Source organism: Phalacrocorax carbo, chromosome 3 (genome assembly GCF_963921805.1).
Source record: "Phalacrocorax carbo chromosome 3, bPhaCar2.1, whole genome shotgun sequence".
Classification (NCBI taxonomy): Eukaryota; Metazoa; Chordata; class Aves; order Suliformes; family Phalacrocoracidae; genus Phalacrocorax; species Phalacrocorax carbo.
This window is the reverse complement of record NC_087515.1, coordinates 79,999,047-80,021,551: the sequence shown is the minus strand read 5'-3', so window position 1 is coordinate 80,021,551 and position 22,505 is coordinate 79,999,047. Positions and strand designations below refer to the sequence as shown.

At 37.7% G+C, this 22,505-nt stretch overlaps 1 protein-coding gene across 1 annotated transcript in view; it reads right to left on the bottom strand.

Annotated features, from left to right (window-relative positions):
* ATG5 (autophagy related 5) overlaps nt 1-22,505 on the bottom strand; it is a 79,565-nt gene that overhangs the window by 5,462 nt on the left and 51,598 nt on the right. The window contains exon 7 of the mRNA XM_064447529.1: nt 21,174-21,291. Coding sequence (XP_064303599.1) covers nt 21,174-21,291 — 118 coding nt within the window. The remainder of the gene's footprint in view (nt 1-21,173; nt 21,292-22,505) is intronic.

Genomic DNA, 22,505 nt, shown 5'->3' with positions numbered 1-22,505 from the left:
TTGTGGAAATCCATGAATACAGAAGGCACTATAGCACCTGAAAGTCTCTAGTGATAAGCACAGATTATAAAGTTTTTGTTAAAACAATATTCTGTCTCCAGAAGGCAAACAACTATGCTTACATGTTGTGTACCAAGACATTTTTGAGACATTTCAGATCACTTAATTTCAACACTAACTCAGCCTAATAAATCATACCATGTAAAGTCAGAAGAGTTTTCCAACTCTGTACAGAAAACGGAGAGAAACAGGCAGCTCTGAAGTGAAGGGTCGAAGAAGAGGTCTGCTTCTCTATCATCTATAAGGTGCCTCAGTGTTCCTGATCTGGAAACCACCTTGATTCAGGCAAAGAAAGTATCAGCAAAGGACTCTCCTTTGCAGATAGGCATCTGCTGGAAGGAAGCAGGAGATAGCAGCTCTTGCATCTCACAGTCCTTGAGGCAGAGGTTCATAGCCCTTCTCAGTCTCAGGCAGCTTGAGCCCACTCTTCTCTCCTTCAAGGGGAATGCCCTCACTACTATGATATTTGCTGTTGCTAATCCCAAGCTTCCTCTAAAACCCCTCAATGTTCAAGAATCAGTGAGAAACAGAGAAAGAACACAGAAGGGAAAATCTGTAGTCTTCAGAGAAGGCAGGAAGATCTGCAATGTCATGGTATCACATGGTAAATTCTTCTCGGTCCTTAAGCTATAAGTTATTGCTTGCAAAGTAAACCACTCAGTATTAGGAAACAAAATTATTTAATGATTGTTATACATACCCTGATGCAATCTAAATATATTTTTCTACTGAATTATCTTTTTATTTAGAAAGGAAGAATTAAAGATGGAGGGGAAAAAAAAAAGATTGTTTTTGAGATAGATTCAAGCGCCTACGAGCAGAATAGTAAAAGGGCACTACTTCTGGCAAATGGATGTATTTCAGCCATTTTCCCCTCAGATTAGCACCCCAACACTCACCAATGCTGCAGCTGCATTCTCCCTTTCACCTACACAAAATCGGTTTCTCTAGCCAGACTACATCTGCGATGCACTGCTTAAAATTCTTTAGTGGGATAAAATACCTCCCCTTCTGATTTGTGGCCTCAAGCAATCACCTGTCAGGGCAATGTAGCTGACTTAAATTCTTTCACTGATAGACAATACAAGATATTCAGGATTTAGCAAAAGTGTCCCTGGAGTACTTCAATTAGAACCCTGCGTATGCAAGTCCTCTTCATAGTAAGTCCCAGAACCTGCCTGTGGTCATCAAAATGGACAACACAGAAACTACAGCTTCTTACTCAGGGCAGCACCACTTACCAAAATTGTCTTTAAAACCCTAAAAAGGGGAAATAGAGCCCGGTGCTCCAAACTAGGAGCAAACAATGTACTTCTTGCATGATACAAGGGCACGGGACTACATTGGACAAGGATACTAAAAAATGTAATGAGTAAATATAACCAAGTGTCATGCAGTGGCAGCCTTATCAATAATGTAACAGAACTAGTTTCCAGCTTTTTCAGCTGTGAAGTGGGCCATAAACATTTGCTTGCTTATCTTCAGAATATGTTCTGCATCAGATGATACTAAAGGTACTCCTGAGAATAGGTTATATCACACTGTAGGAAAACTCATCTTGGGTCAGCCTGACAATGAGCAGAATTCTCCCTCTGCGGCTGCGGTGTGGCTGCTTTCCTTTCCATGCCTCCTGCTATTCAGATTACCAGGTGGACAAGCCTTTAGGTGCATGTACCTTGAAGCAGCCAGAGCGCTCCTTGACAGCATGTGCTCAGCAGCTGCTGCCTCGGACATCTCTGAATCTTAAGACACACACAAACATCTTCACCAGGAGGATTTTCATCTACCTCTTTATGATCTCTTAGGAAATTACTTACAGATTCATAGCTTTCAGTAACATGCTTCACATGGAGGTGCACCTGCTAAGTTTGTTACTGACAGATATTGCTGACTCAATTTTTAACGCCCAAAGCCAAAGCTGGGTGGGTCCCTGGCAAGCAAAGGTGAAAATTTCCCTCTTGAAAGCTAGACTTCTGGTCTAGCACAGAGGACCACATATGAAACTAAGTGTAATTATTTACAAAAGAGTACACTATATTAGCAAGCAAATTCAAAGAGTGTGCTCTAATCTGTAACCACAGGTGGTGAGAAAAAACTGGACAGCGGTTGAAGTTATCCTTCCCCTTCTCTAGGCACCTCAGGTTGGATATTCTAGGACATACGGAGAAGAGACAGCCCCAGACAAGCCTCAATCTAAAGAAGTAGTACTCAAGTGACTTCTGCACCAGTAGTAGAATATAAATAAAAAAGCATTTGATGAACATCACTTTTTTTCACTTTTAAGTAGGTAACATCCCTAAAAAAGAAAAAAACCCTCAATATTGTCAGTAATGGTTCAGTTTGATACAGGGACCTTTCAACTGCTAGCACTGAAACTGATGCATAGCATCTAGCTCTTCAACAGCAACCTGTCCAAAACTGAAACCAGCTCCAATGTCCGATATTAAAACTGACAATGACTGGATACCATTTACAACAAAACAAGCTTCACAATTATTTTTATTGCACGTGCTACAAAAATCACATCTGCTCCTAAAATATTGAGAAACTTAAAAATTAAGCTAAGGGGTATTTATGAACATTTTCACATCACTTTTGTAATATTTACTTTAGCCAGATAACATCTTTTATGGCAAAATATTTCTTTGCTCAGTGAGCAAGCTTAGCTACAGAATTAATTCAACCTATCTATAAATCAAATAATCATGCTTTGCTTTTCTAAAGTATCTTTAAAAAATATTAGAAGTTAAAACATTATTTCAGGCTTTTCCATTCATAAACTCAAATCTAACTGGAATATTTTTGCAATTAGTTTCTAGCATGTGAGTGTAACAGCAACTGAAGTATAGAAATATGGCGAGATGTTCAGATTCCACAGTAATGATGACCTCAATATAAGGGTCTCAAAGAGAAAACCAAACTTGTATTTTAAACAAATCTTACCTACTCAGCCGAGTACTAACAGGTGCTCAATACCTATGCAATTTTGTGAGAAGTACATACAAAGAAAGTTGAGCTTTGTGAAATCTCTTGACCAAATGATCACTTACTCTTCGAATGAACTCAGCACAAGTACTTAAGAGAGTGAAGACTTAAGTTCTCTTTACTGATACAAAATTTTGTATTGAAGAAATGATAGCTTCAAGGTCTAAGGTTACTACACATTCTATTGAGCAGGGGATTTTTTTAGTTAAAATTTTTAAACTAGGAATAAAGTCTTAGTATGAGTTATCAGAAGCTCCCCACAAGCCTATTTCAGCCATCATATACCAGGCTTTCCTTGCTTTTCTGTGAATTCCACCTTATTGCAATAAGGACCCTGCTCGTCACAGTAGTAGGCTCCATTGCTAGAAGTGACTCATTTTCCACAGCAATCTTTACATACTTTTTGCCTCACTATAATCACACATCAACTACCAAAATCCTTACTCCCTTCCTCTCCCCTAATTTGGAATGATTAGCAGTTTAAACAGAAACATAGATGATACATAGGATCACAATCAGCAAGCTATGCTGTTCAGTATCCTCTGACCAAGAGCAAGAACACAAAATTCTGCAAAGCTGACTCTAAAATAGCCTAGCCACAACAAAAGGTTCCTCTTACCTCAAAAATTTAGAGGCCGATGTATGACATGAAAGCACATGATGAACTTCTCCTTCCTGCCTACATATCCCACCAGCCCTGGGAAAAGCCACTGATGCTGATTTCAGGTGAAGAACTCACACACAGAAATACATGGTCAATGCATCATTCAAAATAAGTCTTTTTCCTCAAAATGATTCTGTATCTGGAATAAACACTGTTGCAACACAAGATGTGGTTTAGAGAATAAGAACTTCACTTCCTGGGTATAACACAACTGCCCAATATGAATCTAAATTAACAATCAGGTAGATCTGGTTAGCTGGCAGCAACAAGAGAGCATCTCTCATTTTAACCACTGGTAGTAACATGAGTTCAGTTGCTCAGACTGAATGTATGTTCTCAGCTCTGGATATTCTTGATAATTACACAGGTATCCCAGAGAGCTTTTAACCACGGCAAGTTCCTGGCATCAAAGACAACTAATGGTAAATAAAATCTACAACTTTGTATTTAGTTTAAAAATCTCTTTTAAAAGGAAAGTTGATTTTTAATAAGTTTACTGAACGATTCCTTCCTTTGCTTAAAAAAACTCAAAATAATGAGTTAGAAAAGATAGATTAAGTTCTCCAAAATAAACAGTTCAAAATGTCAGTCTCTCTCCTTCCTGGAGTGTTTTGTCATTCATATTATGTGTCTCAGTTTCACCCTTACAGCACCTTGATGCCATCTTACCAAAGCCCCTCATAAGAACTACCGCTTCTTAGTCCAAAATGCTATGAAAGAACTAGATCTGTATCAACCTCAGTGAATTCTGTTCTTGTAAGCTACTTGACTACAAAAGCCTAACTCCAGGCAAGATATCAAGTATTCCTCCATTGCGACACTGTCATGAAGTCCATATTCACTGATTTAGCTTTAATTACTGCTGTATTTCTTTACATGGTTTTGACACAGGTCAGTTGGCTGATCTCTGCACGACCTTCTCATGGCACGATCTTCTCATGGCATAATCATCTCCTACCTGAGTTTAGACATTTGTGAATTAAAGGAGAGGAAAAAGCTTCTTTGTCACAGTTCTTTGTATGATTAGATTCCCTGGATTATATTCCAACTCAGTCCTAGCTTTCTCTAACACCAAAATGAAAGCAGATGAATATGCAACATTATAATCTACAGAAGTATCATTAAATACTGATATAAAATGAAATATTTGGCATCACCCCTATTCATCATTTTCGTCCCCATGCAATTTTGCCTCTCTTCGTCTACCTCAAGTCTATCCTCAGGTCAGATAGCCACATTGCTGAAACATAATAAAAATGTGGATTAAATTAATCACCACAAGCAAAAGTTTATTACACATTGGAGCAGCATATGAGAACTGGGGTTACACTTCTAATCTCATAGCAGCCAGAAAGTATGTAAACAAACTAGAAAACCTTTTTTTCTATTCCACTGAAAAAGTTTTTAAGAGAAAGTGAATTTGGCCTCCAACACCGGTAAGTCCAGGTTGCCTGAGCAGACCATTTTTATCAATTCTCCATGCAGTCCAAAACAGTTAACACTGACAGTAATGCCATCTAAGTCAACCAAGGGGATTTTTCCTTCTGTAAAGGCAGCTCATGTAGCTTAATGGAAATGAAAGCTTTACTTAACTAAACTTTGGTTTGGATTTTTTTTTTTTTAATTTTTTATTCTTGTATATTTAATAGAAGCTTTTTAATGGGGTGGTTGTATTAAGTCCTAAACTAATTTATGACAGAACCCTAAAACGCTTTTCTTAAACATCTAACATTTTAGTAGTTAAAAGGTTTTAGAACACCTTACAGTGACTCAACCTGAGATGCTTCCCATCAAACATCTAGCTTCAGGCAGGAAAAAAAAAAATTATATGATGTAACTCCCAGGACATATTCTTATACCTCTTCTTCCTTAGCATCAGTGCCTTAGCCTCAGCCCTGAACCAGCAATAAAGCTGTCCTAGTTTATAAAAGACTGGGGTTAGCAACTGACACGTATAAAACAATTTTCTGCAATCCATTTAAGTTTGGCTATGCACATGTGAACAAAGTGGCAAAGTTCAATGCAAATCATGCTGCTGTTCCATGTAACCAGCAAGCACATGATACATTTATATATACAAGGAACGGGGAAGGTGTGTGTTAAAAGATAAGCACTTGAATGCATGAGAAATTGAGCCCAACTCATCCATGATATGTTCTCCATTGTTGAGAGAGCGCTAAATCACTTTTAGGAGTTGTGTAGCTTTTTTAAACAGCAGGCAGCTTGACTTACAGTAAGTTAACCCTTTCATATGCTATGCCCTTAATTAGATTTGATGTTTCCCTTCTAAACTGTGTACAACCAACCTTCAGAAATTAAGGCGCTCTCTGTACAGCTAGGGACCTAAATGTGATCAATATGGTTCTTGGAGGGGGGGCGTTAAGAAACATTTGAGAGATTTTTCACTATAAAGATTGGTATAAAGCAAATCAATTTGCTGTAAAAGACCTCTTGTGGCTAATAGTTTGTGAGAACTTTTATAATGTCATTGTTTTCCAAATATTGTTATGCCAAACAATTAAATAGCAAATTCTCTATACAATAATATTATATATTCCCTATGCATATGCACATTCATACACTTTTAAAGGTTTTTAATGGCATTCCTGAACTTTCAACCTCTATTTTACCTCATTTTCAAGTTACTATAATTCACATCATGCCTGCAAATATTCTTCAATTCTAATGGCCGTCCATCTTTTATAATGAACTTTTCAGCTAATCAAATGACGAACTATTATCAAGGCAAAGCAAAGAAGGATTACTCTTGCTCTGAAATCATTGTCAATACAGAGGAGACCAGCACATTTACTTGTTTTCATTAAGCCATAATGCTAATTGTGAGTTTACCTGCCCAGTTTAATAAATTAAAAAGTGGACACTTGGACATAATTACAGTTTAAAAGTATTTGCCTGAAAAGCGATAAGTGACATCTACACTTCAAAGGCTTAATGGTTGCTATTTCATGTTTTGTACCTTCCCCCATTTAGCTGGAGAAAAATAAACTGGTTTTGCCTTTTAAATGCTACTTCCAGCAATATTATTATGATGTTTAACAAAACAAACAACTTCACAAGCAAACTATAAATGAAAATGGAGATGAGATATTCAATTAGTCCCAACGCATGGACAGTTTTGTTCCATGTCTGACAAATTCTCCAACCTCTGCTAAGTTGATCAGTAAAAACTTGGCTAATTGAATCCATCGATGTGAAAAACCACAGGCTCAAGTCTGTACTGCATACATCAAGCTGAAGGATTTCTGCTTCAGCCATGGCGGTAATAGTCAGTGGGGTCAGGTCAAAGAGGGTTAAAGTGAGTCAGGATATAGCCAAAGGAATACATCAAACACTGATTTTAAAAGGGCAATTAATCTTAGACAGAAATGCTTCCTGGGGAATGAGATCTCAATCTTAAGAGCACACTACATGATGTAGCAGTAAAAATGTACATATACAAGCTTAGAGAGCTTTCATCCTGTGATCACAAACAGAAGGGGAGTGCTGTTTATCAGAGAAATACAAACCCTTGCTAAAATACTTACATTAGCTTCTTCCGGGCCCTTAATCATTGAAAAATAATTCTTTAATGAGCAGACAATAGAGTTTGCATACATGAAATATCTTTTTCTATACAGGTACTGCAAGTTCTTTCGAACAGCTAGTAGATTCAAGTATTTAGAGACCTCTACCGCAGTAATATTAAATAATTTAGTCTTGAAAAATTCAGGAAAGAGTGGATACAGGAGTAATGGAATACCTAGAGGGCAGTAACTTTAAAAAGATAGTAATAAAATAGATACCCTCCCCCCACCAAACAGCTACCTTTTCAGGTCGGAAGTAAATTTTCATCACAAGTTCATTTTTTTCCATTCCAAAAGATCAAGACAGTTAGCTTCAAAGCTAATAATTATACAATCTTTATGTTTAAAGAGAGTTTGTCTAGTAACTTAAGTATTTTATTTTAGAGTTCAGAAAGTATTTTTTCCACTTAACAGCAGAAAAGTAGATCCATAAAACTTATAACGCATACATATAGCATTTACAAACAGATTTTGATAAGTTAATATCATTAATTAGTTACCAATATTACTAGGAATGATTAGCTATGCAGAAAATACACTGCAGGTACATAGCTCTGAACTGAGTTACAGCTAATTTTGCTGTATTTGTTTGCAGTTAGGTGGCTTTGCAACGACCCTTCTATCTGAGGATACTGCTCCTCAACATCAAAAGTGGCAGAATGGCATCTGTGTGTGTATCTGGTCCGTACATCTGCTTAAATTGCCAGTGAGTAACAGTTTGCTTAAGATACTGGACTTAGCAAAGTTTCCCAACGTGTAGACACCTGATACATTTTGCCATTGTAAGTGTGGTGATGGAGATCAGGAAAAAGGCCAAGGAGCACAAGAGGCATTCAAATCTTCAGTGACTATAGCACCTCTGTGCACATAGGCTGCTGCATAAAAATGGCTTTGACATAAGGAAAAGTTTCACCTCTAATTTCTTACAAATATTCTCCAAATTGCTACAGGTGCCAAATAAGACAGAAAGTATGAAAATCTCATGTTAAAATGAGGTATTCAAGAAGGGGACAACTACTATCAGCAAGTGCTGCTGAATCCTTAGAGAAGAGAGCAGGATACAGTAAATAGTATTTATTAGTGGATTACTCTTTACATTATTGGTAAGACTGCTATTTTTCTCCTAATTATTTTCTGTACGTCCTTTAGTTTTGCAGGTTTTTTTCAGACCTGTACAATCTTTATCTCCTGGGAAAATCATGTTATGCCTATATGCATCAAGGCAGACTAGAACAAGACTGCAAGAGAGAAGCAAGGAAGACAGGAATGATTTCACTCAGCCCTCCCACTAAAGATACCTCTATACCTTTAAATTACATTATATACTGTAGCTCATAAAACAGACCAGAAACCACTCTCTGGACCTCAGGGCAAGTGCCAGAGAACAGCTCATGACTATTCAGCTAAGTTATCTCCCCCTCCATATTGCTTACTAAGACTAGTCCCCAGACTGTTAATCCATGAACACTGCTCATATTTTTGGGAGAGTATTAATTGGTCTAGACCAATATTATGCCAGAGAACTGCTAATAGTCATACAGCAGAAACAATACATGTTCTAGCCCTCTTCTGTTTACTAGTAGAAATAAAAACACTGACACCACAATGTCTAAATCTGGTTGTGGACTGCAGCGTCCTGGATGAGAACTTCACATTGCAAGTCCTCACAGAGGTTTACTTCTGTCTCCTGAAAGCACTGGTAGACCCACTGAAGTCTCCAGTTACACTTGCACCAGTTACAGCACTAAAGGCAGTCGTGATTATACAGCATATGGAAGTTAACAGGATGATGACCACTACTGAAAAAAAGAATTCTGAAGCATTCTCACATTTTCTATGAAACTAACAGTAAGAAATATCCTGTAAGTCTATATACTTTGTGTACTTCAGCTGGTGCTGTCATGCTTGTTTCTGTGAGCAAGAATATAGGAGAAACTAGAAGAAAGGTTTGTTTTGTTTTTTTTTTTTTCTGTGAAGTTTCTGATGGCTCAGTCATACTGAGTGACCTCTGTGATCTCCTTGGGGTAAGACAGACTGATTTAGATCAGGATTAAAAAAAAAAATCCAATTCTTAACTCTGCTAACTGACCTCTGTGACCAGGTGTAAGCCACATCACCCCTCCGTGCCTCTAATTTCTCCTTCCTTTTTGTCTCTCTCCACTCATCTTTTGTCTAAGTGATAAATTCTGTGGCAACATATTGCAATGTCTGTACAGCCCATAAAGAACCTGAGGTTGTCTCCTAAAACACAAAAAATATTCCTTTTAAGACTGAAAATTCACCACAACCAAAACATTTTGTCAAGATGCTTTGATTCCAGCAGTTTTCCTAAAACTCATATGGCTAGCAGATTACTGACAGAAAACTTGCCCAATTTCTAGTAATTTTCCACAATTTTTTCTCAACTGCTTAGATTTTCAGCTCTACAGCATTCCATCAGGGATTTGAGGGTAGGACACTGATGGTCCCAGAAAGGGCAGCTCTACTGCAGCCCAGGAATCAGACTGCTCTAGGATGAAAATTCCCACCTCTCTTCTGCAGAGAATTTTAGAAGTTCTGGCTTGTGATTTCCAAACAGAGTAAGCTAAATTTTGAAAAAGTTATTTTGCTCTCTGGAGGATTTTACTTTCTCCATTCCATACTACTACTGTTAATAATAGACTTAAACTTTGTTGTGCCTGAATAAAGTCATTGGCCTTCTGACAAATTTAAAGAGAATAGTCTGGAGTCTGACACTAATAAAACTTATTGGGTGGCCGACAGAACAAATTTAGCTGAAGCAGAACAAATTTCCAAAGGCTTGTCCGAGAAACAGGATTATTTCCCTATTTGCTGTACCTCTTCCTACATTCTACCCATTTGAATGTGAATGCATGTGCATGCCCAGAAACCACTTCTAAGACACAAAGGAAAAGCACATGACTCTTGTGATATTAGAAAAGTTGCTGGATGGAAGACTAGAATAGACTATTTCAGTTGGAAGGGACCTACAATGATCATCTAGTCCAACTGCCTGACCAATTCAGGGCTGACCAAAAGCTAAAGCATGTTAAGGGCATTGTCCAAATGCCTCTTAAACACTGACAGATTTGGGACAACCACCACCTCTCTAGGAAGCCTGTTCCAGTGTTTGACCACCCTCTCAGGTGAACAAATGCTTCCTAATATCCAGTCTAAACCTCCCCGGGCACAGCTTTGAGCCATTCCCACGTGTCCTATCACTGGATACCAGGGAGAAGAGGTCAGCACCTTCCTCCCCACTTTCCCTCCTCAGGAAGTTGTAGACAGCAGTGAGGTTATGCCTCAGCCTCCTTTTCTCCAAACTAGACAAACCCAAAGTCGTCAGCCACTCCTCATAGGAAATTCCTTCCAGCCCTGTCACCAGCGTTGTTGCCGTCCTCTGGACACATTCAAGTACCTTAACACCATTCTTAAATTGTGGGGCCCAGAACTGCACACAGTATTCAAGGTGAGGCCACACCAATGCTGAATACAGCTGGAAAATCACCTCCTTTGACTGGCTGGTTATATGGTGGTTGATGCACCCCAGACGCGGTTTGCCCTCTTGGCTGCCAGGCCACGCTGCTTACTGATATTGAGCCTGCTGGAGACCAGCACCCCCAGAACCCTTTCTGCAGGGCTGCTCTCCAGGCACTCCTCTCCCAGTTTATACTTGTGCCGCGTGTTACTCTGTCCTAGGTGCAGAGTCTGGCATTTAGACTTATTAAAATTCATCCCACTTGCCTCTAGGAAAGGGCCAGAGGGCTCACAAGCTACCAAACAGATAATCCTTTTAGAGTTGATTGAGGTAAAGTTAGAGCAATCCTTAAAACCAAGTCATGGTTACTGTTTCCTGAGAAATTTTGTGCAGAAAGATCACAACCAGCCCTAGATTCCCACCATGAGTTTTTCTTTTCTTTTGAGAACAAGCCAGAATGTTCTGCCTACAGAGAAGCCCTGGTTATGTAAAAACCTTGTTTAGAAATGAAGATGGCTAACAAGAAGCCAACAGCACAGCTGCCACACTATTAACTCTCAGCACCTTTTTGTGTAGTCATGACAAATTATTTCCATATTAATTTTGTAGCCATGACTATTAATTCCATAATTTCAAGACAGCCTCTGGACTTCCACAGCTTTTGATCAAAAAGAACTATTAAATTAAGAAGAATGCAATTCCAACACAGTAATAAAGGTAATCTTTCCACTTCAACTTAAAAAAAAAGGCAGCAACTGGGGCAGGTAGAGGTGTGCGGGTTTAAAAAAGTAAGAGCCAGAAGTCAGACATACGAAAGGCAGATGCAGAAGGATAATCCAAGCAGATGGCCTGACTAGGAAAAGATAACAGGCACAAATAGTGACTCACGAATAATGAAGGGAGACATACATGAAGACCTCCTCTAACATGGAGAACACCATTGAGTCAAGGACACTGGGAGGGCAGAATAGCTTAAGTAATGGTCTGAAGTTCAGTTCTGACCTGACCTCTACTCCCACAGTAGAGGAGACAGTGGACTAGAATTCATATCACTGGTGAGCTTTTAATCATCTTCTAGTATGCCTGCACACTACAAGACCTCTAACCCTTCATAATACTCTCATATCCACAAGGGATGAAAGTGTGGCTAATAAACTGACTGAAACTGATCAGGGCTAGTTATATTTCTAAATTTAGGTGGCCTGGAAAAGTATTTCAACACTGTACCTCTACAGCACTGAAATGCAGACTAGCCTGTAGAGAGCACAAGCAGACTTACTAGCTAGATGTGGGGAATAAAAGCTTCCTAAGTTTGCTTACCACCAGAGCACCAAGGACTGGGATGGTGCCGTGTTGCTCCTCTCCTTGCAATGCAGCTCCCATTGTAAACCCCAGGTCCAGCTAATTCTGACTTCAGACAGAGCAGGCCCGGTTCTATTCCACATCAATCCAAGAGACATTCACACTACATACATATACCTCCTTCTATTGCGCTATTTATCACTTCCATCAAAATTAGGAGCCTACATGGCAAACCTAATCTAAATTCAATTTTCTGTTTGACTAATTTACTGGAAGTCTATGCTTAGAAAAGTTAGGGAGAACAAAACCAATTAATATGTAGTCTCTCATACAATATGCATTGAAAAAAGCTGAGAGTTAATTGAAAACAGTTGATCCCTAATTTCACAAAATCATTCAGTACAGCAAGTCTTAAGAGAAAAATCCTGGAAGTCTTTTTGATCCTTGTTTTATTTCTGAAAGAACTAATGACACTGCTGTAGAAAGAGGTCAGTTCACACAGCTTTTCTGAATGAACAACAATGCTGTGAAAACTGGGATTGATTGATAGCCTACTGTTTGCGTCATTATGTCCAAATGTTTACCATTTGAGTCTTCAAGGAAGCATGAGACAAAAATCAAAACAAGTTTTATGAAGACTTCAACAACACTGGCAAATTAAAATTGTATCCAGAATTGTTTAAACATGATAGCAGTGGAAGAAAACTGTTTCCTTCTGCATTATATAATTTTTATCTTTGCATTGTGCACAATGTCTTAAATTTCTGATGTGGAAGAGGGAAGAAGTCTTTCCCTCCCCCAGAACAGCCCTTTGCCTCTTCAAAGATTCTGTTGAACTCACTGTTTCCTCTTGCAGTTGTTGTGCTGCAGTTATGTAAGACCATACTATGTTCATCGCATTCTCCTAATAAGATGAGTCACCATTTCTGAATGAATTGTTTACAATATCGGTATGTTCTTTTACAGGAACCTCATAAATGTCTACTACACAATTTTTTTAATTGCTGTGAATTACTGACATGTTTTCTTCAAATATGATAAATTCTCAAGTTCAGGACTGATATCACTACTTCTGGAAATAAAGGCCCCTTAATTGGCAACAGGAGCACCTATCATCAGATGTATAAAACCGTGGTGAAATGCAGTATGACCTCTCTAGCAGCAACAGATTGATAACAATTTTATTTACCTGTCATAAATGACAGTACTGCTGTAAGCAGGTAGCCTAATCTCAGTAAGACAGAGGTTATTAGACAGTAGGGAAAAACAGTCACGGTGTTATGTTGTTCAGGCACAGATAATTGATGTTGTTATTCAGCAGTTTTGGGACGAATACCCATAAGTAATGTGTTCTACCATATCATCTATGTGACCTTATGCTATATTTGCAGGCAACAACATGGTCTTAACATCTTCTCTCTTTACCTGCATGGAAAGTATAACTATGCATTCTAAGAGACCACAAGCAATATCAAGCTTCACCTTAGCCTGCTCCTCCATAATACACTAAATCTTCTCACAAATAGTAATAACTCTCTAGTTATTTAAAAGACCACCTAATTTTCTGGAACTGGAACTACTGCTGACAATTCCACTTTACCACACAAGGATTGTCCAATTAAAGGATCGACTTTTCTCTGTGCAAGTGGCATCCACAAGCATAGGAAAAAAAGATCAGACAACCAGTTTACAAGCTGTACCATGAATAATCAGAATAATCTGATTCTAACCCTGGAGTCCTCATGAACGGGTGTTTCGTATTAAAATAAAAGAGACATCTGTCATGAGCTTAGATTCAAAATTACATGATGCACAGTCTATAAGAAGTAAAACTAGAAATTTGGACTGTTGGCTAGAAAGGATCTTTATACAACTTCAGGAGTGTAAAATGGTGAATGAAAAGGGGGACATTGGACAATTTTATTCTGGACCTCCCTGAGTAACCACGACATTTGTCTTCTTGGAGGACATCTGAAAACCAAGAGATCTAAACTGGGAAATGGAAGAATGTTGATACCTAGGGACCATGTCTCTCTCTTTTAGATTTTCATATCCAATCCTACAAAAAAAATGTTGGAAAACTCAAGGAAACTGAAGTAGAAATGTAGCTAATGGAACACCACAGGACAAAAGGATGAAAAGCAATAAGAACTAAAGCAGAAGTGACATTGACCAACTACTTCCCTGAAGATCTAGATCTATTTCCGTAAGGAAATCAACTAAGGTTTAAAAAACTACAAAAAATAGTTATACAAATTATGGTGAGCTTAGTCAAAGAAGTAGAAGAGCCAATTTTAAAGGATGCAAAGCAGATACTAAAAAAGCAACAAAGGACAGCAAGAGTCACATATGACTAGAATAGAGGTGTTGAAGGAACATGATGCAGGAGAAAAAGGAAACAGCTGTAGAGCCACTGACATGAAAGAAAATAAGATGGGTCAGCACAAGTTGAGAAAAGAACCGAAAAATAAGTGCCGTTCTTCCATGATGCTGGTATCAAGATCAGGGATAATTAAACATTGCCCAAAACCTAAATGACCAGCTTGCCTCAGTTTTACGTATGAGCAACTAGGGAGGAACAAATGCAAAAACAAAACCAAGCACGCCCCCCACCAACAGGATATGATCACAACTGAGAACTAAACACAGTTTAAATATGCTCAAATTGCAGAACTTGTGAAGTTTTACTTTAAAAGACTGAAAACTGAAATGAATTTGCACATCTTTGAGTAAGGATTCCCAGTAACTCTGGGATGTCAGGAATTGTAGTCCATGAACAGCAAGCTAAGCCTTAGCTGTACAACCGCAGAACTCCCAAGTTCTATTTCAGTTGCATGCAGCCTTTAGATGAAATCAAGTAAACAATAATTATGGAAATATAGTAAATAAAAAAATGTACTAATACACAGCATAGGTTTACCCATAGTAAAATTTCAGACTGAGGTGTCTTTCTTTCATTTATGAACCACTGTGTAACTGACATTAAAATTTACTATTGCAATAACTAAAAAACACATAATAAACATGCCTTGAAGAGATAACAGTATGCTGTAATACAGAGGAAGTGATTACTGGATTAATTTGTGTTTGAGAAAATTAATTTTAATATTAAACATGACAAGTAGGACTTCACTGCCTCTCAAACTTCATGTCAACACAGGAGGATCAGAACAAAGGAAAAAACTGAAACAAATGAAATGCATCAATATTAAATGGAAGGTGATGCACCTTATGTGATGACTTGGTCTTACTATTTCTGTTGCCACATAAGCACAACCTCTGCCTGTGAAATGGCTAAATAGGCACCAAGGAAAAACTACTCAGCTAATGAGAAAATATCTGATTTAACACATTTCTGTCTAAATGAGTATTTAGACAGAAGAATAAATCTAATATAACCTAGATTGGTTCTAACCTAGTCTTCTGGAAGAAAGTACTGTACAGTACCGCAGTAGGAGCACTGTAAGGTGAAAAAGAGCATCTTCTCTAAAGGTTCTGTCAACACTGTACTACTCTTAGAGATGTTTGCTACTAATAAAGGTAGCTATTCTTGTTGTTCTGAAAGAACAGGGTATCCTTTACAGTCAAGAGAATGAATGTAATTGCTAAAAGTTTTAGGAACTACACCAGATTCTTAGTGCTTGTTCTAATTCAAAGTACTGTTTTAATTCACACTTTCTGATCATTACTAGTAATGTATAAATTGCTTGGTATGCATTCTGACAAATGGGTTCCAAACAGCTATACTCTCTGCAACAACTTCACTGCAGTGATTAAGGACAAAAAAAGATCAAGCTAACACTCCTTGCAGTCTGAAGAGTTCAAGGACAGGCTCTTAAGTAGAAGCCACTCGTTCCTTTGGTCTAACAGTGCCCATGACAAAAAGCTTTTAACTTTTATCCATTAGTTTTCCTCTGAAGAACAGTTGAATGAGATGAAACTATATAGCAATCCAGAAAGGTGAGCACTGTATAGCATTTATTAAGCAGGATAATATATAAATCATTCAATGAAGGACCAGTTTGAGGAGAGACAGGGAAGTATGGGTTAGGATAATAACTGCTCAAATTTGTTTTTTTAAAAGCACTTCAACAATAAAAGCCTTGAATAAATAGTTTCATAAGCTAATTTAAATAAAATGCAGTATCTAAACAGTTACCCACAGTCTGTAACAGTCCAAAGTAATACAGACAATATTTTACAAAAAACATTTTCACTATCAGTGTTCTAATGTCATTATTCAACCTGTTCTACTTCGGACAACGTTCTTTACATCTTGTTTTCAAGAATTAGTAATCAACATATATATTCAATCCACATATATACAAATACATTTTTTTCATTGAAATATTTTTTCTCAGCACAGTTAAAAGAAAGACTTAATTATATCCATGTTTCCTAAAGCAAAGGCATATAGACACTGTGGGTGGTTCTTGAAACCCTTCCCTCCCTCTTCTTGTGGTGGTCCCTAAGTATCTGGCAGCAGGAACAGCTCACATACATGGCTACAATGCTGAGTCTGAAAATCATATATTCTCTGTGTTCCCACGGCACAAAGCTCAGTTACGGATGTCACCATAGACAAGCAGTCACCATAATTACCATGAAGCTTCCAGTTGAATGAAAAGTCATTGGAAAAGGGAACACCATTAGAGGAAAAAGGAAGAAATAAAGTTCAGATGGAGAAAACCAGAAAGAAGCTTATATTGATTATGTTGCACTGACAAAAAGATGCAGCTAATGTCACCAATGCATTAATTCACTAAAGAGGGGGGTTAAAGAACAGTCTTGGAAAAGTATCTAAATTACTTTTTGAAAACAGGAGTTAAAAAGGTTGAAAACAATTTGCTTCAATATCTGTTGCGTCTTTAAGCATATCTTTGATGAAATACTACTTTTTTTCCCCTTTTGTTCAGAAAATTCAAGTAGATCTAAACTTTGGTAATGCTGAATAAAGTCTGAAAATTCAGATGTGGAAAAGAGTTTGCCATCATTTTCTAATATACATTTGATAATGTATTCTATTCTGTTACAACATTATTTTAATGCCTTGACCAGAATAAATATCAATTGTAGATTAAGACAAAACGTAAGTTTACAAAAAAAAATTAGAAGATAACAGAAGAGGTCCAAAGAGGACAATTTTTAATATAATGAAATTCAAACAGTCTTGACCACAAGCTATTTTTCCTTCAGAAACTGCTTCATTAAGATTTTCCTGTGGAGACTGTATTATCATTATTTTATAGACCACATATGGAAGTCAGAGACATTATGGCCAGAAGTATCGATTTATTGGAGGGTGGGACAGAAGAAGAGTAATGAGGGGTCTAGAATTTGACTTCAGAGTCTGCCTGGTGTTTGTACACTCAAAGCCCCAGAGCTCTTGCTGATCTGAAGTACAAGCAAGCATGCTGTTCAGCAGATCACTCATGCCGATACTGGATTTTTCTGGTGCTCCTCTATATAAAATGGGTGGTTTTGTAACACTCAGGTTGCCTAGTATCACACATTAATGAACTCCCTAGGGGAGAAAGAATGGAATTCAGTTCCCAAAGGCAGTATTCAGCTGCCTAAATAATAATACTTCCTGAAGTACATTCATACCCCAATCCATGATTTCAACAATCAGGACGATGTCTTTTCACTACACAGCCCTCACACTAAAACATGCCCAACCTGTGCAGGAAGACAAAAGTCTCACAGAAAACAAAGTGAGATGTAAGGTTGAGGGTGATAAGCTGTATAATGATCAATGTGCACGTGTATGGAAATTAACTCTGACGCATCCTAAATTTCAAAACCATTTATGCATAGTTTCCCAGGTTTCCAGAAAATGCTTGCTCATTAAAATCTCATACGCCCATAAAAATGGACAGAAACTCAGCTCTACCATCTCCTCTGCATTTTGAACTGATGGAGCATCTATTGGCAGAGGAAGCTTGTTAAACTCTCAGTGAACCAGCAGCAGGGAGAAAGTGAGTTGACTGAGTAGGGTTCATAGAGACTTCAGCAGCACAGACATGCTGAGGTTCTGTTGTCTCAGGAGTCTAGTACACTTGCTGGGAAAGGGAGAAGTATGTTCTCATTATGGCTGCTAGCATTTCTATAGGCAAAACTCAAAAATGGCACTATGCAGTCTGGTGAGTTACCGGGGGTTTTTTTTTTAATAGCTCAAAGCTGTATTAGAGCATGAACACTTAATATGGTGCATATTACATTTGAAGAGTGAATGAGATGAGTGGATTAAGTCAAGCAAGAGAACTGGTGAAGCTGAATCATCAGTGAACGGAGTATGATGAACTGAAGTGGTCAAGCCTAAACCAGTGCTGCTCTTTATACCTCAACTGAACTGACCTTACCTAGGGCATGTTCCTCAGCAGTAAGAATCACTGCTGTCACGCGCATCCATCTTTTCAGGTCATTTTCCGTAAGTCTGATCCTTTCCCTGTCACCCCTCCATTTTGTCCTAGTTCTGCTTCTTCCTGATCCATCTTCAAGGTCTTTTTCTTTCCATGTTGCCATGCTTAATTTTCTACTTTGTACTCCTGTCTGGGGTGCAGTCTACTTGTACTACAAACCCTGAATAAGTTTTCCCCAGTCCCTTATCTGAGTATCTCCAGTTCCACCTGACCACTTATCCACCTGCATCTTCTTGTTCTGCCAGTGCAAACTGCCCTTCTTTTCAACTTTTTATTCCATTTGTTTCTCCAAACAGGTTTCCAGACCATCTGAATCACTTTGCCAGCAGAACTTCCACTCCCATTCTTTCACTGATGCCTTGCACAATCTCAGTGTATGATCCACATGCAATATATTTGTTTCTCCCTCATCCTTCTATCATCTCCTATCCCATTTACTCTGTCCAGGTGTTCAGAGTTACCAAGCCAGTCTTTGGCTTTTGCCTCATTCTCTTTCATCCTGCCACATTATTGATAGTTGCTCTCCCCATCACATTTAATGACTCCCAGATCTGTTGGTTTCTTCCAAATTACTTGTTCAGCCAGTCTGCCTTCCCCTCCACTGGCTCTATGTATCAGTCTACCCCCTTATCTCCTCAAGAGTTCACATTATTTTCTGCATTTAGCTCAGACAGCTTTCCTTCTGTTACCTACCAGAAGAGGAAGAGAACACCCAGAATATAGGAGGAACCACTGAACAACAATACAAAGCTGCAATACAGGAGAAATTCTGCTGAATCCTAGATAGCTCGCACCCATGTGAAAGATCAAACTTAAGCTCTAAGTTTGCATTTGCTCAGTAGAATCTTAAGGATCAAAACTAGGCCAAATTTAAGCAGATTTATAGAGAACAGACAAGTATATTCCAACAGAAGGAAATCCTTCCACCAAATTTCAAAAGGCTTCTCCTAAGTGTAAGGATAGAACCTATTTTAGTTTCTTTACTTCCAAATAATAAACATTTTTTGGCCCCACTGAGTAAACAGTATAGGGCTTTTTTTTTTAGACCTTAAAAATGAAACAAGCAATCAGCACAGCACATGTCTGTTCTGCTGTTAAAGGTTGGCACATTTGTCGACATCTGAAAAGAAGGCCTACTAACGGGAAGCATCAAGTCACTGGTACTCAGATAAAATTACATTACATTCACGCTTTTAATGAAGGCAGTTACTACCACATTCCCCATCTGCAGCTTTAGCAAACCCACATAAAAATAATCATCCATTACATCCTGGAATAACTTTTGCATAAATGCTTTCTGAGTTTTTTTTTCATATAATTTGTGCTTGACTGCCTTCCAAGTGAAAATGCATCATCCTTCTTACTCTTTTTTTGAAATTCACTTTGTACCTTTTCACTAGTGTCTGTAGGGTCATCACAGTTAAGTACTTAAAGATGGTTAAACTTGCTTATGTTAACATTCAAGTACCTATTTGCATCTTGCTTTATCTTTTGGACAGTTAGTTGAAAGCGTTACCTAAAATTACGCTCTAAAATTTATAGTAGCTTTAGGAAAAATGGACGCATGGCTAAAAACATTCCATATTTTTCCTACCCCTTGTTATTTTTGGAAATTGTTTCCATGTGCTAACAAGTATTAAACAGGGGTAGAAAAAATACTTTGAGATTTCAGTCGATTTCTAAGATCACTGTACTTAAAGAAATCCATGACAACTGTTTTATTTTGAATTACACATCTTATAGATTTTTTTACACTGACTTCAAATGTAGTGCTTTACTGTCAAAAGGTGCTGAATCTACACCAGTAAATTCTGTGCCAAGATCTGCTCTAGAATATCAGACATTTCTCAAAATAAATCGCAACTTACTGACTTAAAGTTCCCCGTTTACAGGTACTGGTACACAAAGACAACAGCAAGAACAAGATGAAGAACATTACATATTCAATAATTTTGATCTTTATTTGCAGAGTGTATAACTTTTACATTTATCCCACCTAAAAAGTACACTGGAGCTCCAATATTGTAATCTCTGAGGCTAAAATAACATCCAGAAATGCTTAATTTTCTGAGTAAGTGCTGATCAACAAATGCTGTTGTATGAAATGATATAATGCTACATGAACTAATTGGTATCTCATCACAGAATACTACCTGGTAACCATACATAAACTATAACATACTTAAAACGATCTTTTTCTTTTCTGGTACATTTTTAAAGGTTGGGCTTCAACAGGGAAAAAAGTATTCTGAAAACATCTTCAATTTCTATTAATTTTGGAGTTTTACATATGAAAAGTTTACACGATACAAAATTAAAGGTAACTTAAAACTTGTGACATTTCTTTAAGAATATTTTTTAAAAATGCAGAAAATAACATGGGAATGTTTTTAAGAACAGTGTGATGGCAAAGGAGTACACAAATTTTAAAATAAAACTTCCAGAGATTAATTTTTCAGGAATGCCTAAGGATTCAATCTTATCTTCTCTGAACACCACAAATTATGTATAATGGACACACTAAAGGGCCAGGAAGGTGTGAAAACTGAAACTCTGGTACTAAGACATAGTTCTACCTCAAAATCCCCATATTAAAAAAAAAACCAAACCAAACACAAAACCCACAACAGATCAACAGAAAAAATTATCTTATTGGACAAAAGTTATTTCTACAGTACCTTCAGGGGTGATAGCACTAGGACACACATCTTTGAGCAGATCTCCCAAAGTATGCAACTGTCCTCCTGAAGCAATTGGTCGAAATAGCTTCTGTATATAGGGTCTCTCTGTTGTTGTCTGTTTTAATAACAAAATTAGCAAAAACAACAATTTAAGGACCATGCAAATATGTAGTATTACTATTTGAGACTGGCAAGAGATAGAACAAAACAAGAGGCTGCAGCAGAAGAAATATCCGGCATTTCCATTTCTTTTTTTTCCTTCCTTTGCTTTCCATTCATATCATGAAATGCAGGGGAGTTTTTGTTTGTTAACAATTGAAAGTTGACACTCCAGAAAACTGAAGATAATTTCTAAACAGTGCCACAGATGTGAAAGCATGATTTTTTTTTTTTTTAAATTTAAAAAAAGCCCTCCTGTTATGGGAGTAGGATCTGCGTGAACAAAACATTTCAATATCATCTTAATTTAAGTAAAACAAGCAGTGAGCACAAACTTAGGAACTCAGCATACACCTCTGTTTTGCCAAGTCAAAGTAATACTGTAACAAATATCCAACACCTTCTGCAATAGTCTGTCTTCCTCCTTTTAGAAACACATTAAGCACTTTCAATGGCAAACAAGTACTCTTATAACTCAAGCCAGATTGAGGTTTTTTCCACTAGATTTTATGTTGAAAAATTCAAACTCTGTCAGCCACAAGAAAGAGAGAACAATTAAAAAAAAGTTGTGCTTTGACAGACAGCCTAAAGTCTTCTGCCTGCTAAAGGAATTAGTCAGACATAAGGAACATATATGCCCCACTTCTGCTGCAGATATACACAGGAACTCAGAATGATTTCAACGATGGGTCCTGTTAGATCTTGCACATCATCATAGTGTCTTTTGGAGACAAAAAAAAAGACGTAAACTGACTGGCAGTTACTACTGCCAGTCACTGTCCACGGCATAGGCATCACAACGCTGTAGAAGCAGCAAGTAGCTTATGGGATCTACAGATGCACTTATTGAAGAACTGTGGTTATGTTAAGGTAATGCTCTTCTTTGAATATCTGTATAAGCAACCCCAGGGTCAGCAACCATCTAATATTGAAAGGACAGGAAAAACTCTTTTTCCTGACAACCTGACTGCTCCCCACTGAACTGGGCACCTGAGCCAAAAAACAGAAGTTAAAAACCTCATATTCAACCAACCCAAAAATTTTACTCAAGCTCTGAATTGTTGCGGACAAATTTCTGCTAGCAGCTAACGTCACCTGCATTACAGGTGACTGGGCTCCAGTAAGTTACACTTTAATCACATACTATCTTAATTAGAAAAAGCAATACAA